At 35.9% G+C, this 18,628-nt stretch overlaps 1 protein-coding gene across 2 annotated transcripts in view; it reads left to right on the top strand.

Annotated features, from left to right (window-relative positions):
* Positions 1–18,394, top strand: part of LOC149579805 (pre-mRNA-splicing factor) — a 28,062-nt gene extending 9,668 nt beyond the window's left edge. The window contains exons 3-7 of one of the 2 annotated variants that reach the window (XM_089786946.1): positions 4,744–5,799; positions 5,893–6,075; positions 17,079–17,170; positions 17,272–17,343; positions 17,695–18,394. In XM_089786946.1, the coding sequence (XP_089643072.1) occupies positions 4,744–5,799; positions 5,893–6,075; positions 17,079–17,170; positions 17,272–17,343; positions 17,695–18,216 (1,925 nt within the window). In that variant the 3' untranslated portion in view covers positions 18,217–18,394. The remainder of the gene's footprint in view (positions 1–4,743; positions 5,800–5,892; positions 6,076–17,078; positions 17,171–17,271; positions 17,344–17,694) is intronic. The other variant, XM_089786957.1, reaches the window with a different exon arrangement.
* Positions 18,395–18,628: the final 234 nt, after the last annotated feature.

Raw genomic sequence — 18,628 nt, 5'->3', positions numbered from 1 at the left:
AATAGATGTCTTAACTCAATATTGGTAAATACAACTCGTGAAGAAGTATTTACAAGCAACAAACCAGATTTAAGCCACCTAAGAATATTTGGGTGTTATGTTTATATTCACATTCCTAAAGAAAAGAGAACCAAACTAGACCCATCTGGAAAGAAGGGCATATTCATCGGATACAATGAATCATCCAAAGGTTACAGGATCTACGTCCTTGGACAAAGAACCATTGAAATCAATAGAGATGTACAATTTGAAGAAGACATTGCTTTTAATCTCTTCAAGAACATTGATGAATCATACTCAGATGCTACTACCGAACTTGATGAGAACCTTCTAGTAGAGAATTAGAGGGAGATTGATATTGGAAATTTTGCACCTCCTATTACAAATTCAAAAAATATTGAAAATCCTAACAATAAAAAGAGACCACTTTGGGTTAGAAAAATGATAGAAGAAAATCATATAGAACTTGATGAAGTAGTCAAAGAAAACAAGAGAACAAGGAATCATTCATGCTATGTAGCACTACTCTTTGAACCCATCAAAGCAAAGCCTACAAATGTCGAAAAAGCATTATCATGCCAACCTTGGAAAGATGAAATGGTTGAAGAATACCAATCCATATTAAAAAATGATGTGTGGTTTGTTGTACTTAGATCCAAAGATTAATCAGTTGTCTCTTCTAAATGGCTATGCAAAATCAAGCGTGCACCAGATGGCAACATTGAAAAATACAAACCCAGATTTGTAGCTCGCACATTCTCTCAAAAGGAAGAAATAGATTATGAAGAAACATTTGCTTTGTCGCTCGGTACACACATGTCAGGACCATCATAGCCATCGTAGCATCCAAAGGGTGGAATATACATCAAGTGGATGTCAAAACTGCATTTCTAAACGATGAAATTGAAGAAGTATGCATTGAGCAACCAGAAGGATTTATCACCCATGACAAAAACTCTTATGTATGTAAAACATAGTTACACCACCTTGGGGGACAGGGGGACGGCGGAACGGGGGGACAAGTTTCTAGGATGGGGGGACAAAGGGGCCTTAAAATTGGGGACGGTGAGGGGACGGCGGGGGGACAGTGACGGGGTATAGGAGGGGGTGTATATATATACATATGGTACTTTAAATGCTAGTTATGAAAAGATGTATTGCAATATAAGATATAAAGATGTAAAAGAGTAAATACTTGAATATTGAATGGAATCGAAACATCGGACATTGAACATAAATAGTTGAATCAGCAAGTAGTCAACATCGGGATGCCCCCCATCCTCGGTGGAGGTGGCGGAATCTGGTGGCGTCACTAGGGATGGGGGGACATAGTCCCCAAGTCCTCGGTGTCTAAGTCTTTGGGACGGAAAAAAGGGGGGGGGCACGTCTCCTTGTTACTATGATGTAAACTAAAGAAAGCACTGTATGGTCTTAAACAAGCTCCTAGGGCATGGTACGAAAGTATAGACAACTATCTCTTAAAATTAGGCTATTCCAAAAATGAAGCTAATCCTAACATATATTCCAAAGTAGTTGAAGATGATATGATTATTTTGGTACTATATGTTGATGATTTACTAATAACAGGTGAAGAACATCTTATAGCTAAATGCAAACAAGAACTAAAAGCGGAATTCAATATCAAAGACGTAGTCTTCATTACTTCCTAGGTCTAGAAGTCTAGCAAAAGGAGAATTACATTTTCTTAAATCAAGGAAAATGCATTGTTGATATTCTAACTAAGTTTGGAATGATGGATTGTAAACCCTTAACTACTCCTATGGAAGCAAATCTATATAAACTGAAGAATGACGGATATGAATCGGAGCCTACTAATCCTACTTACTACAGGCAAATTATTGGGTCACTGATTTACTTAGTAAACACTCACCCTGATATCTATTATGCAACTAATACCTTAAGTCCGAAGAAGATACACCTTATGGCAGCTAAGCACAATCTATGATACTTACATGGTTCAATTGGCATGGGTCTCAAATATGATCAAGTTGAAATTAATCTTCATGGATATTTAGATTATGATTGGGCAGGCAACTCTATTGATTGTAAGAATACTACAAGAAATTGTTTCAGTCTTGGGTTAGCAATGATTTCTTGGTTCAGCAGAAAACAATCATTAGTCGCCTTAAGCTCCATTGAAGCAGAGTACATAGCCTCTTCCATGGGAGCCCGAGAAGCAATATGGTTGAGACAATTGTTAGTCGGATTATTCAGAAAGCCCTTGAAGCCCATAGTCATCACTGCGATAATCAAAGCAAATCCAGTTTTTCACAATCATCCTATAAGCATATTGAAATACCTTATCATTATATTAGGGATATGGTAGATTGAGATGTTCTCAAGCGAGGATGCATAAGTACAAATGAACAGACAAAAGATGTATTTACCAAACCGCTTGCCAAGCGCAAATTGGAGTATTTCAGAGGCAAACTTGGTACGATTAAATTGAAATTGCAAACAGTGAAATTAAGTTTCAGTTTTCTTTTTATGTATGTGTTTATGCTACTATCTTATGGTTGCATCAGATATGTAATGAAAGTTGATGATCTTTCATTAACATATATATATTTAGAAGGTAACCATTGTAAGGTGACAATCTTACAAATGGTAGACCTGCTATCAGGACAGATTATATTGTTGTTCCATATATCCGGAAGTCATTGATAACGAACAAATTATGATCAAACTTCATTTAGTTGTTGTCCCGGAGTCTTGGAGATCATAATACTTGTCATGATAGAGTTCATGACATTGTGGTTTCAGTTATTTGATAAGTCACTATTTCAGAGTGTTATAATCTGTTCTCCTGATAGGTATCATTGAAGTTGATACCAGTGTGAATATCAAGAGAACCTGAGAAATATTGGTATCTCACTTCTCCCTTGCTAAGAGGGAGTGTTAAAGTGTAGCTTCAGTAGAAGTGAAGTTATACGTCATATTAAGTATATGAATCTGTGATTACTCATACACACACACACACACACATTGCATATTATAATTATCTTCTAATTCCAATCAGTGTTTCTTAAAAGTATATCGGGCTTGTTAAGCTAATATACTGACGGCACGATTGGGAACTAATTAAAGTTCATGGTCCACGTAGGGCCATTACCCTATGTGGTCACGTAGAGTCATGTCTCTATGGGGACATGAACTCTCCCCTATTTAAGTCTATAGACTGCCGATCAAAGCTGACATCAATAACATGGCAGTGTTCTGTTATTTATCAGCAGTCAGTGTATAAGTTACAGTCATATCAATTACAACAGCTTTGCAGCATATATTTTGAGAGGCACAAATACACTTACAGTCACATACATATGTACATTCAGTTTGATAAATCAGAATTAAAGTATATCAGATCTGAATCATTGATATTTGAAATACGCTACTATTATAATATTATTCTCTATCAGAGATCCTTCACTTTTACATTGCTTATCCCTGTGCCCATACCATCACAAAATCAAGGATTTACTTTTCCAATATATAGTTGCTCCTCGAAGGCATCTTTAAATAGTGTTCTACTTTACTTATTTTAATATTTGATGTGTGTATAAAGTGTTTTTCTTGGGATGTAGAAATCAATTTTCATAAAATTGGAGATATGTTCCAAGAGAGCACTGGCATACAAAATCTTGTAATTTTTTAAAGGGTTGTCAAGAATGAAACTAAACTTTATAGACGTGGAGTTACTCTTAGGAATGTTTGAAAAACACTTAAAATCCCAGTTTGTGTGAAATTATATATTTAAATTACATTTTAATTAAATTGTAATCTATCTTATAGATGTTGTTTCTTTTGTATGTTATGTACTTTAAAATATTAAAATTCTATTTGTTTGTTTATTTGTCTTAAACTTAAGCTAGAATGTGTGATTCAAATTCAACATGCATTAAATAGAGTTGTCACTGCATACTTTATTCAGGAAGACATTTATTTTCAACTGGATTGCAATTTCCATTGGTTCATCCCTTTTAAAAAAAGAAGATAGTCTGGAGAATGGTTCAGCGTTTTAGTCCGGAAAAGGAGAAGCAATTGAATTGAATCAGTTCTTGTCACAGCTTAATCACTAATAGTGTTGCTTTAGCTGGAAACTTAGAATATTAGGGAAATAGACATACCAAGTAATTAGGCAAATTTTGATTGCAAAGTACTTATACATTTGTTCCAACTGTTTCTATATCCATTAGAGTATTTGTTCATCTCAATTTAAAAAGAATATAGTCCAGAAAAGAGTTCAGTTTTCATTCCAAAGGAAGAAAAGTAATTGAAGTGCATAATGTCAATCCCTAATAAAATATTAAGCCTTTTCCCAAAGATGTGTTTTATTACTCTAGTCTAGACTATAGATCAGTGTTTTAGTCCACATATAAAGGGAAGCAATTGATTAATCTAATTCTGTTGTTGGCTATTATTATGAAAGGTAAATGTTTTCCCAAAGAGGCGTTTCAGTCTTCTTTAGCACCAATGCCCAAGAATTGTGTTTTCTTGACACTTTATGCAAGGTAATGGCTCAAGATTACAAAAAAGAGCCTGTCGCCATACATGCAAAAATTTCAGAGTTGTCTTTTAGTTTCCATTTCAGGAAATCTGTCTGTTTCTGATCTTTTTCTCCTTATCATATGCAGTATAAGATAATAGGAATGGGGTTAATGGTTACTAGTTGGTGAAGTTTTACCAGTACTCTTCATCATTGCTTCTCATTTGGTCTTTTAACAGGTGGTGCCAAGCATAATAGGAGTGTTAGTCCAGATGGTGGTCAAGGCTATAGTAGTAAAGCACCTGAGGGTGTGCGGAAGGAGAGGAGAATTGAGGGAGAAAGAGCAGTTAGGGATTATGATCGCGGTCATGGAAGGAGAGGGAGTGATACGCATGTTTATTCTGAGAGGAATTCTTATAGTCGGAATCGTGATTACCATGGTAGATCAGATGAGTATTCTTACAGTCGTAGGTATGGGGGAAACGATGATAGAGAGTATCAGAGGTACTCTTCTCGTTCAGGACGTGAATCAAAAAGTGGTGCAAGGTCAGAATACTCAAGACGGGATGACGACCATGACAAAGTGAGCAGGGATGATAGGTATAATTCTGACAAAGGCACTAGGGTCAAAGGTTTTGATGAATCATCTAGGAAGAGGAAAGATATGGAAAAAGATAGAGACAGGGATGATGGAAGTAGAGACCGCCATAAAAATTTGGATAGGGATATTTGTATGGAGAAACCTAAAAATAGAGGCAAGCACTTAAATGCTGACATGGATATAGAAGTGGAAAAGCACAAGGAGAGTGATGAAATGGTGGATGTTGTTAGAGACTGGGGAAACAAAGAACATTCAAGAGACACAGGAAATAGAGAACCCAAAAAAGGTCGTGATGATGCTAAAGGCCGAGGTAAAGATGATTCTGGAGACTGTGATGAATCTAGAAACAGAGCAAGAGATAAGCATAAGAGCATTGAGAAGGATTCTGACACATACAAAGACGATAAGGTGCAGCATAGGAAAAGAGATGATGTTAGGGAACGGGACCGGTACAAGGAAAAACATATCAGAGAAACAGATCGACATTCTAAAACTGAGTCCAAGACATCAAGTTTTTACAATGATAGAGATGAAAAGGAGCAAGATCACTATCAGGATGGGGATGACCGAAGTGGTAGAAAGGGACAAGAAAATGAACGCGGAAGTGAGAAAGTCTCCAGAAGTGTAAGAGATGGAAAACATCAATCTGATCTATATGATAAAGATGGCAGAAAACGTCAGCCCATCAGTGAGAGTAAGTATAACTGTGGAGGGTTTAAAGATTTTGTTAGATTTAATTATGAATCGTCTACAGGAAATATGGCTTATGTTGATTATAATATTTCAGATGCAGGGCAGACAGAAGGGAAGAGCACTCTTTTGGTTGATGATAAGAAGTCAGATAAAAGCACAAATAAATTGCCTGAAGCCCAAGGATTGTCAGAATCAGCGAGCTCAATTGCTACAGAGGCAGAGGTTGCTCATGATCTAAATGCAGCAAGGATGGCTGCAATCAAAGCGGCTGAACTAGGTATGCAAAAATTACTTTTGAACCTAATCTGTCTTCTTGTTCATTAATCTCAGATTAAAATTAAAATTTAATATTGCTAAGTGATTTGGCTGTTCTTTAAGATTTAGTGTCTCTTCAATTTCTATTTGTCCATGAACGGAATTTATTTTTCCATTCCATGTTTTTATCAAATTATTTTCCTTGTAAAAGACTGCATGCCAATTTAAGGCCTTTTACGTTGACACAGTTGTTCCTCACACCCATTTATTGGTAGGTTTTCAGCTTAAATTCCATGGACGAGGGGTATCTCTTTGTCCATTTCATCCAAGACTTTAACCTGGCCTTGACTGTTGGAGTATACTAGAGCTAGACTTGGTTGTGGTAATCAACCTTATCAACAATGACAACTTATTCAACTGAGTCTGTAGACTGGATTATTCAACTTAGATGTCAGTGTTCACATTGTGGATTTTATTATGGGTCTTCATAATGTGAACCCAATGACTGAATCAGTGAAGTTCAACTGCTACGACAGCTGAAAACTATGAATAATAAATAATAAATGAGCTTTACAAATATTTAAAACCCGTTTGATAATATTTATAATTTATCCTATTTCTTTAATGCCTTTTTTAAGAAGCCTTTTTCTGAAGCCTATTTCATTAAGACAGGAAGGGATGCAGTGTAAAATAATTAGCATAGATAGTTGTGGCTTGCCTAGATAGTTTGGGTGTGTGTGGATCTTGGGAATCATAAGACAATGTGGATGTTGCCCAGCATGAATTGTTGTCCAATAACTTAGGAGAGCTGTGATTTAGGAATTTGAGGTGGAGCATATCAAAGAACATAGGAATTCAGCACAGGAGCTACCCTTTTATGAGGGTTATGAGGCAGGTGAATGGAATCGTACTCAGTCCAAGAGCTGTTCTGAATGAAAAGTTTATGAAGAACATATTATTCTCAAGTTCTTATGTTTTTAGTAGTGTAATACGGGGATGCGTCCCCCACCAAACTGGGCTGCACCTGAGATGGGAGGACGGTGTCTCGAGCAGTGCCACTCAGAGCGCCACCTCCATTGGAGATGGCGAGACATCTACATGTTCCTTGTGGGTGCGGGGGGACGTTGGGACGTTTCCCGCGGCAACAAGAGGGGGGACATTGAAAAAAAGAAGAAGTCATTATGCAATGTTCAATGTTTAAGTTTTCTACATCTTTATATCTTATATTGTATAATTGTAGTACATCTTTTCATAACTAGCATTTTAGGTACCATATGTATAGTATATACACCCCTGCTCCCCTCGCCACCCCACCTCCATCGTCTCCAAATCAAGGCCCCTCTGTCCCCCGTCTCGGAAACTTGTCCCCTCGTCTCCTTGCCCCACAAGGCAATGTAACTATGGTTTTTAGTGATTTTGTTAGTATGCTTTGTTTTTACTTTTAGTACAACCAGTCTTAAGAGGGGGTGTTTTAGTAAGGGTTATCTTGGTAATAAAGCTACCATAGTGACTAGAGTGGTTTGTTAATATTGCTATATTTAGCATTCAGAATCAAGACAAATGTGCATTTAGAATCAGGACAAGTGTCATGTTTATGTCTGTTGGTTACATCTTTTAAACTCTAAATGAGAAGATGAACCTCATTGAATCACTACTCTAATATTTGATAGAATAATACAGTGTTATACTTTTTGTAGTCAAGAAGACTGCATCTATACCTTATCTAGTATGGTGTTGTTGAAAGAGACACCATATGGATGGTGGGTTAGCCTGTAGATTGGAATTTGGATTTTTTTAGCTAGATATAAGTTAGATAAAGGTAGGCCCAGGAAAGACAAATGACGGGATACAAAAATTAAAAAATCAAATAAAAAATGTACCAAAGTTATTGGTGGTCAAATTGAAGAGATTAGTTGTGTATGGATGTATAATCAGTCCTATTGAAATCAATTTAAAAAAAAAATAGTGCCTGGAAAACTTTTTAAGGTGACTAGTGACTAGGGCACAACACGCCCTTTTCCTCCATGTGAAACGCTTTCAATCTGGAGCTATGAATCCGTATGAATACTACACCATCTATGTACTTGCCTCCCAGACCATGTGTCTTGAACTGTTAGGCAAGTTATCCTTTGTCGACTTTGTTTACCAAATTAGTTTTGTCATAGCGATAAATTGTTGGACTTGACCGCATTGAGATCCATAAATTGTTAGTTTGTGGTGACTGATTAGGGAAGTACTGTACATACTTAATAAATTTTTTTGGACCGTGGCCGACATATGGCCGACATGTTGTAACCCTAAAGTGGCATAAAAATACTTGTATAAAAGGGCTTAGGGTTAAGGATTGTTTCATTGTGAGTGATGCGAAAATTGGTTCTTGCGGCGGTATTGAGCTGTAAGGGATTACGGATTGTAATCAGGTTGTAATCACTGGATCGTAATAATATCGGACTTGCTGTTTGGTGGACGTAGCCCAAGGATTGGGTGAACCACGTTAAATCTTGGTGTCTTGTGTTCTTTTCTGTGTGCTCTATTATTTTCTGATATTGGTGATATTTGCATGTAATTGTTATTTCTGTCTGAGGTTTAATCCTAACATAAATGCCAGAGTTCATTTGTGTATTGAGCATGAGGCATTGTGTATTCCTAATCTTTAGGACTTGATTGAGATTACTGGTTCTGCTCTTATTTTCTATTGCTGATCTTACCTAATCTTCTTATGGGTCGTCTAATGCGATATGCATCACTGATCCAACTGTCAACCATTTAACTAATGCTACCTATATGTTCCCAATTTGCTCCTCTATTTGCTAATCTATCTGCTTTAGTGTTCCGTTCTCAACATATATGGTTGATAATGTATTTCTTAATTTTTTTTATCAACTCTAATGCAATTTCTAACTTGAGTCTTTAGCTTTGAGTTTGGTGTGGATCCCTTTCTAATGGAATTAGTAACTATTGCAAAATCTTCTTTAATTTCTAGTTTCTGAATCTGCAAGTCTTTGCACAGAAAGAGTCTTTCTGTAAGAGCACTAATCTCTGTTGTGTTTGATTTCATCCCAATTGTTTTGCTAATATTGTTATTTAAAATCTATCCTAATTGTGGATTATACATCCTATACTTGCTGTCCCTGGATTATCTCTTGAGGCTCTGTTAAAGTTGAGCTTGAACCAACCATGTCTGAGTGGAGACCATTTACACATGGACCTTTCAGGCTTGCTGGTTTCCCTTTCTGTCCCAACACATGATGGGATCTTTATGCCTGTCCATCAATTTCTTATTTTTTCTATTGCATCTTTCTGTTGGCAGAAGGTCAATCTACTATTCATGATTTCAGCAATGGCTGCCTCTATTTTGTTGATGAGCTGATTTCTTCCCATCTTCCTGTCTTGAAAAATTCTCCTTTACGTTCTTTCCATATCTCCCAGACTAATATAAAAGGTGTTATAATCCAGAGGTTTCCATATAAACTTTTCTTATGAATCGTAGCCAGCATTAAAGTAGGTCTGCTAGGTCATTGGGGGAGTGCTGTTACCCAACCAAGTCTATTCATTAACTATCTCCAACATTCGTTGGTATGTTCACAGTTGACTAGAAAATAGTCTGTTGTCTCTTCCTTTTCTTCACATAAAGGCATCTAGAAGGTCCTAGAAATCCTATTTTGGTGAACCAATCAGCTGTTTATCCTCTCTGGAGTGCTGCCCAAGCAAAAATGCCCACCTTCGACAGACAATTTTTGTTCCAGCATAATTCAAGTGGAATTGATGTTTTGAGATCGAGTTGCTTCTTGTTTAAATATTTGTATCCATCCGTTACACTATTTTCACCAGTTTAGCTTCAGCCTAGAAAAGCACATTTGAGCCTCTTCAAAGCTAATTTCCTCTTCTCCAATATGTTTTGCAACTATGTCTCTTCTAGGTAGGTTTAAGTTGTTTATAGATCATCATTAGGGAATTCTATGCAGTCTCTGACTTCCCCTCATTGATGTTCCAGAAGTTCTTTTGCTCTATTATTGTCTAGCAATTTGTCTATAGCTGTATATCCTCCTTAGGTATCACTCTAGAATAGTGTTTGGTCTCCTTCAGCTACACCCTATGTCAGTCTTTCCATAACAATATTTCTACAATCTTGATCCCTTTGGGTTCAGGGGTATTTTAGTCCTGAAAATACTAATTGGGTCTTCCCCATTCAAAAAATCTATGATTTATGATCTTTACCCATTTTAATGATGGGCTTTCTTTATACATTTTCCAAATGATTTTTGCTTCAAGGGCTTTATTATGCTTTATTAAACAGATTGCTCCTATTACTCTTTCATTAGCTGGTTTACAAATTTTGTTCCATGCATTAATAGCCATTTTTTTTGATGTTCCTTGCCAGAAGAAGGCCCTTAACTTTTGTTCTATCTCCGCATTTACTTTGGAGGGGAGGGAAATACCTGACATTTGGTAAATCGATATTGCTGAAAGAACTGTTTTTAGCATTGGTGCTCATCCAACTGTTGTTAGCCATCTACCTTTCCATGATTCCACTTTTTTGGCCAATTTGGACACTATTTGTTCTCAGAAATTATTTTATCTGTTTCCTTTAGCTAGAGAGAGTTGTAGATATTTACAAGGAAGTTATCCTTTTCTATTGTTTAAAATATTTAATGTCACATATGTTTTCTATTTTAGGTTTTGAATTAAAAAAGAGAACTTCTGATTTTTAGGAGTGACCTATTGCCGTGAGACTCGAGTACTTGTTTAACATATTTTTGAGCTTTCTTGCTTCCTGTACCCCTCTTGCCCTGAGCACCATTGTGTCATCAGTGAATTGCTAACAAGTAATGGGTGCCATTTCCTTCGTCACTTTTATCCCCTTAATTTGATTTCTTTTCTGAGCTCTAGCTGAAGATTTTTCTAGTGCTTCTACCATTATGATGAATAAAAAGGGTGAAATTGGATCTCCTTGCCTTAATCTTCTAGACATACCAAGGTGGCTTTCTGATGATCCCTTAATCAAAACTGAAACTCTTGGGCTAGTATTTCATTTATAACTTAGGTTTAGCCACTGTTTTGAAAAGCCAAAAGTCTAAGCATTCACAAAGGAAGTGCCAGTCTACTTTAGCACAGGCTTTTTTAATATTTAATTTAATTAATATAGTAGGCTTCTGATTTTGTTGAATGGTGTGGATTACTTCATGTGCTATTATTACTCCGTCAAAGATAGATCGTTCAGGGACAAACCCTGTCTGTTCATAAGCAATTTTATCTGGGAGAATTTTTTCTATCATATTGGCTTTGGGCTTCAGTGAATATTATTTTATATTGTTGCATAAAGAGATTGGTATGAAGTCATCAAGTTGTTTAGATTTCTCTTTTTTGGGGATTAAGGCAATAAATGTATTATTGATCTCTCTTTGAATTCTCCCTGAAATTTTCATATTTTCTGTTACTTCTACTAGTTCATCCCTTAGAAATGCCAATATTTTGAAAGAAGAATGCTGGAAAACCATTGGGGGCCTGGAGCTTTGTCTGGATGTAATTGATTCACTAGATTCACTACTTTTTCTGTTGATTTTGTGAATTTCTATTTGAGCATCTTGTTTTGTTCTACTGTTTTTATCTTGGAGATATTTGATAACATGTCGTTTTGGGCTTCTAGATCCAACCCTTCCCAATTCAATATATTTTGGTAATAATACACCATCTCTTTGGTTATCTCTGAAGGCTTGTCTTATCGATTCTATTTATGTTCCTTCTCTTTTTCCTGTCTCTAGCCAAGGTTCTCTAGATATTTGTGTCTAAAAAATTTCTTCTTTGGCTAATATGTCTTCATACCTGTTTCACTGTTTTTTCTCCTTTCAGCTACTTATTATGATCCTCTTTAGTGCCTCATTGTTTAACTTCTCTGTCTTCTTCAATTTGTTCTTTTAATTCAAAAATATTTGTCAAACTATTCTTAATTCCAGATGACCATCTTTTTCTTCATAGGTTTCAGTTTTGATTTAAAACAAAAAATCCTGGATCCTGCCAACTTTTATCCTTTCCACCGTTGTTCTTCTGTTTTGATGAAACTCTCATCTCTCAGCCACATGTTCTGAAACTTAAAAGGGCACCTAGTGAACTTTTCTCTCATCTTTCAGCCACATGTTTTCAAAATTTAAAGGGCATCTAGTGACTTTTCTTTCCACCTGTATTAATAGCTGCACATGGAAGTGATCTGATCCAGAATTTTGTAATATTTCAGAATTTGAATTGTATACTAAATTGCCTTCGAAAAAGAATCAGTCTGGCTTCTTTGCCATGTTGCTGAATCCTAGTTCAAGGTGTAAATTCCATTATCTGTTTTGATTTCCATCAATTTTCTTTGAAAAACCCAATTTCTAAAATCAGTCATTGACTGCGATTCTCTATTTATGCCTCCACTCTTTTTGAAATGTCCAATATAGCATTGAAGTATCTTCCAGTTAAGCAATTCCAGTCAGCATTTTTTTTTTCAAGTATGCTTCGAGTACCACCCATATACATTAATTAAAAAATAGGGCCATATACATTACCATTGATGGGTCAAAAATATAATTACGGCCCGATAAAGTATCATTTTTGTTCTGTGATAATTTCCAGAGGTTTTGGGCATCTTATTACAATAATAGATAGTTTCTATTATCTCTGTTTAGTATCTAATGGTGTTATCTATTGAAATCTTTTGTAAATGTTAGAATGTTTCTAATATTTAGTTTTGTGTTTTTAGAATAGAATGTTTCTATTCTTTAGTTCGCTGTAGATAACTGTTAGTTTTCTCTTAGCTAGAATATAATGTTATTATTCTTTACGAATGTTTCGTAAGGAAACATCGTTCAGTCCCTTGTATAAATTGATCATTTGATCACTACTAGTAACAAGCAAATATTTTCCAATTACTTCGTAATACATCTAGCATCAACATCTATATAGAGAAGCATTTAAACCTCAGCCGAAACAGAGTTCTTTTCTACTTCTATAAATGAACCCAATACATTTCGAATCTGTTTTAGGGGTGTAATATAAAATAGTCTAAGTTGCTGATTCGGGTTTGGGGATGGATTCGGGTTCGAGGTTTGGGTTTGTGGGTTCGGGCAATTTTTTTTTCCAATTTGGGTCTGTGGGTGGGTTCGCGAGTATATATATATACACACACACACACGAGAAACATGCATAGTTGCAAAACAAAGTCATTTCACAGTATGAATAATCCATCTTCATGATTGTAAAGAAAATTATACAGTGAATTACTAAATTGCAAAATGAAATCACAAAACATAGACTAGTTCATCAAATAATAAAGTTTGAAACATGGTGATAGATGGCAAGTGTTTAGTAGTTTATCAATGATCATAGTATCAAATGCCCTTAAGTGTCAAATGGATCATCATAAAATGAGGGATCAATGGCTTCATCCCCAATTGCAACTATATCTAGACTGGTTCCACCAGTCCCATATGCTGCTAATCATCCTCCTCCTCAACATAAGAGATTAGATGAGTGAAATGCTTTTTATTAGGTTCCTTTAAGAGTTAATAAAAAAAATTAAAAAAGGAACTTTTTAAAGTTGTTTTATTTCACATTTTGGACTCTACTGCTCCGAGTCCTCTTGGGTTTGCTCTAGCAAGGACCCGGGCAAACCCACAGTCCAAACTAAGGACCCTATTCGGACCCGCAAAGAACCTGGATGCGAAACTGGACCCGAATCCGGGTAATAGGGGACGAATCCGGCTTCTTAGATAATAGTTCTACGAGAAAATATGCTTTTCTAACTCATTTTGGAGATTTATTTGTTTTGAATGCTTTAGGATTAAAATTGGGTTGCCGGTCTATAAACAGGAAGCTGTCACCTTCAAAAAATACTGGTTTTCCACTTAGAAATTCGTTTTTCATTGATTCCTTTTTGCAATCTATTATTAAAAATTACCTGCAAGAGTAGAGTGATACTTACCTGGCTTGGGAACACACGTTTCCACGATTTCACAATACCATCTATTGATTGCCGTATCCTACTTCATTTGGCACATATCTCATGCTTTCTGGAGGGATTCCATCTGGCTTCTATAAGAATACTGCGGATGATAAATGCAGTGTAATCTCCTCTTTGGGACTTTCTAAGGGGACTTCTGAGGGGTATCCTCTTTTAATGGCAGTTGATTGCTTTTGAAATGCTGCTGCCATGGATAGGGTTTCAGATTGCTGATCTTTTTAATATTGCAAAGAATAGTGTATGGATGGAGCTGCCCATTGAACTGGGGTCGCTGTTTTAAAGGCCATTGTTATGATGTAACTTTTGAACAACTGGTATTTCCTTTGTGATGGGCTGCTGCATTTTGATAGTGGTTTGCATTTGTCTCCACAGCTGCCCCAGAGGGATCTTGTTAGCTCCTGTTGCATATGAGGAATAACCAATGGTACCCTATTTGCTCCAGTAGCAACTAATCCTGTATTAAGCTTTGCCAGGCGTTTGACTTTCCTCCCCAACATGGTTTGCCATTCCACATTTGGGAAGGTCACGGGAGGGAATCAAGCCTCCTGTAATTAATTTTATATCATGCTCATTGTTTGCTTGCTGACTTTCACATTATTCAGAGCTGTAACTACTCCCACACTGTTTTTAATAGTTTCCTTAAATTTAGTATAATTTTGTTAAAAAAAATCTGAGTTTCCATATTTGCTGGCCAACGATGGAATTTGCAAGTCGATTCAGTCGAAATTTGAATGCGTTGCGAAATCAGCCCAAAATCGTTTATTGTTGGAGTAATTTGTTGCCAAGTTGCAATGTGGAACCCCAGGCGAATGTCAGTCGAATTTGACCAACTTTTTAATTTTTCCGGCTAGCTGGAATCGAATTTGGCTTTGTTTGGGCAAATTTGGGTCATTCTGTGCGTCGGTTTTTTTCTTCATTACTGTTTTTTAATATTGATTTTTGTCTTGAAACACGACACGACACTTGTATTATAATTTCTGAACAATACACGACAATACACAGTTTTGCATTCTCAATGCTGAAAAACCCGACATCGAGGAAAAGTGAGGGCAGTGAAGAAAAATCTCTTCATGGATGCTCAACGCTTCCTGGGTTATTAGAGATCATTTTTACAGAAACAGACAAGTTTCGACACTTCCTGGAGCAGACACGTTTCGTTTTTCAGTATTTAATATTCAATGTTTGTGATCTTATATTATTATATTAAGTTTATTAATATTTAGTATTTACTAATGTATAATTAAAATATTATATTATACTTAGTTTTTAATTACTATTATAATTTAATTGTTTATTATTAATTATTTGTTTATATTAGGATACCTTCCAGCAAGGTTATCAAGCAGAGAGAAATAAATGGAATATAAAGTTTAGTTGCCCTTCTGATATAAAGAAGTTGAAACTAATCTCAACTATCACCCAACAAAGATATATATATGAACGAACCCAAAACGAACTGAACCCAGCCCAAAAAAATTTCAAGCAAATGTCGAACCCGAATATAAACCAGAATCCAAACTGGCAACTTACAAAAAAATCAGTAAGTAGCAGTCAAGGAAAATGGCACTCAGTACCTGGCTCACACCTGGTGAGGCCATATATGTGGATCTCATCCTTGCAAATTAAACCCTGAACATTTAAAACACTTGCAACTTTTTACTAGAAAATTTGTAAATTTTTAATGAACTCCCTCGCAACAATACAGCCAAAATACAAGAACAATGCTCACAATTAGCTTCCAATTCAAGAGATACAAAACTCTGCAAGCTGCATCTATCTTAAGCTTACAGTGCCTATATAAAGTTTCAAAGCTTTCAAAAAATAAGAGACGAGATCTCTTATCTTATCATCTGGAAATGGAAGAGGTCTAGTAAAACCCCTGAGACTCTCATTTGTGAGTTTTCATTTCTGCCTGATTGAAAAGATGAAGGAATGTTTCTTTCTTCTTGGAAAGAGACAAACAGTAAAATAATGAAAGATGAACTGGGGTGCCCAGTTGTCTTTGATGTTCTTCTTGACCTCATCTGTTAGAAGCCATAACTTATAGACAACAGGCTTGAAATGACACAATTTTTTGAGATGAATCCAGATATGCAAACAAATTAAGGTTTTGGTTTAATGAAATATGAAAATCATATCCATTCTAGGATCAGTGGTGAATCGTATTTATTAGCTGTGGAGACATGAGATCATCATTTTCACAAAGGATATTTCGTTAGATTAATTAGATAGGTGGACAATCATTGAAGGAGGCTTTTCTTTTATAAAATTGTCCATTGTAAAATCTGGTGGGATTAGACATTAACACTGCAAGACTCCTGGGAGAGCCAGAAAGGTTTATATAATGATGCACTGTTAAATCTGGTGGGATTAGATCTTAATGCTGTAAGAATCTTGAGGAGGCAGAAAGGCTGTTGTAGATAATACAACTTCGGTAATTTCTTGGGCATGACACACATCATGGATATTAGCAATACCCTTTCAGGGAGAATTCTTCATGCTCACTATTCCTAGAAAAATCTGTTTTTAGTGTTTATCAAACTTATTCATTAGAATATTGAAGAGTCACAACTAACTTGATTAAGCTTGCTTGCTTGTTGAAGTTATTCCTCATAATGCTTTCTGGATTGACTGACAATGTACACAATCAGGCTTGAATGTACGCCCCTGATTATTTCTTCTTTACAATATGGTAATGCTTGCCATCTAATCGTTAATTGTCTAGTTTGTCCAAATCTCCTATTTGTAATTATGAATACAAACTCTTTTTTTTTCGTTTTTTGGGAATACTGTTGATTGCATAGAAATATGAATACTAGCTTTTGTCCTGTTGATCTCTGATTTAAAGTGATAAACATTGATTCTATCTGTTTTGTCTAATCAAATCGTCTAGGTTGAACTGGCATTTTTCCCCAGCTTTCCAAATATAATCTGTCCTCATCTTGGATCAATGTAAGGACTCAACTGATTTCAGGGACTTAAATTTTTTCGGAGTTTTCACTATAGTTCTCTGTTGTTATCCACTGCAGTGAATAAAAATCTTGGAGTATCTGGATCAATGTCTGCAGATCAGAAAAAAAAGCTTCTGTGGGGAAGTAAAAAGGCTGCTGCACCTGTAGAGGTAGTTTCAATATTAGTTTTGACCTCAATATTAGAAAATTTCAATGTTTTTTTGAGCATCCATCTGATATGTTCTGGTTGTATATCTGGTATTTAAAGCAGTCAGGTAGTAGCTGCTGGGAGATGGCGCATTTTGCGGATCCTGACCGTCAAGAAAAATTTAACAAACTCATGGTAATTTCCACATCTATCATTAATTTATTGTATTTTTGCTATCTAAAGTTGATAATGATTTTAAACCGTCAAGAAAAATGTAACAAACTCATGGTAATTTCCACGTCTACTATTAATTTATAGTATTTTTGCTATCTAAAGTTGGTAATGACTTTAAATACATCTTGACTTGTATGCAATTGGTCTTGTGGCTAGCATCTTTACTATTGCTTATTGTATCATCATAAAACTAGTCACAAGTTGCTAACAGTTCTCATCTATCTCTATGGTGCATCCTACTTCATGATTTCAATTTTTTCTTTAATGTTGTTTGGATTTACTATCAGTATACGTGCGCTAACACCTTTTCAGAGTCTGAGTGCTCCTTGCTACATATGGCCAATTGTAGGGTGTCAAAGGAGAAGTAAAGGCAGAAAAGAAGGTGGAAGAAAAAGATGGTCTGTTTGCTACAGAGAAGCAAAAGGAATTGCAGCAGGACTTGGAAAAGCAGTTTACAGCAGGACTGAGGCGCCGAGATGGTCGGACTGTTGGATTAGGTTTATAGGCATTCTGGTTTGCAATGTACCATGTGTAATTCAGCTTGGTTATCTTTTGGGATTCCCAGCAATCTATCGAGTACATTGGGCAGCCAGCAGTGATAACAATAGGCTTACAAGGGCCTTTTGCCTCACGTTTGCATGCCTTTTTAGACAGTCAATTTTAAAAAATTGTAATAGTTTGTGTTATAGACCAATGAGTTGGCACAATCTGGATTATGTTTGTAGATTTTTGTTTGCTAGTGGAGTTGACTGTATCCTTCTATGCACCATTTTTGGCTGTAGCATGTCTTATTTTAGTAGTTTATATTTTTGGGTTCAATTGGTTGCATCTTAATTGTGTTCAAGTAGGATGCTTTTTCGCTTGGTGGATCTAAAATAATGGGCGTAAGTACATGTTTTAAGGCTGCCATGTCATGTGATTTTGTGCACCGAGGTTATGTTTTTTGTGGTGATTTTGAAATCTTGCTAATCTAATGGTCGTGACTCCATTTTATTTGGTTTATTTGTTTTAACCTGGCATTCTGAGGCTACCTCTATTTATTGACTGAATGGTAAAAGATATAGCTTGAGGAACACTTAAAATAAAATCAAGACAAAAATGTGTGAAACATAGTTTCCTCCTATAGCAGTTTATTTTAATTCTTCAATACGTTAACCAAAAACTCCTCCCTTTGAATTCAAAATTAGTTGTCTTCAAATTTAGAGTAGTGATATGGATTATTCAAAAATGTTATCGAAACTCAGTT

The sequence above is a fragment of the Cupressus sempervirens genome, chromosome 1 (genome assembly GCF_028749045.1).
Source record: "Cupressus sempervirens isolate cs-2001-9-10 chromosome 1, ASM2874904v1, whole genome shotgun sequence".
Lineage (NCBI taxonomy): Eukaryota > Viridiplantae > Streptophyta > Pinopsida > Cupressales > Cupressaceae > Cupressus > Cupressus sempervirens.
Note: the sequence above shows the minus strand (reverse complement) of the source record. Positions and strands in the feature narration are given on the sequence as shown.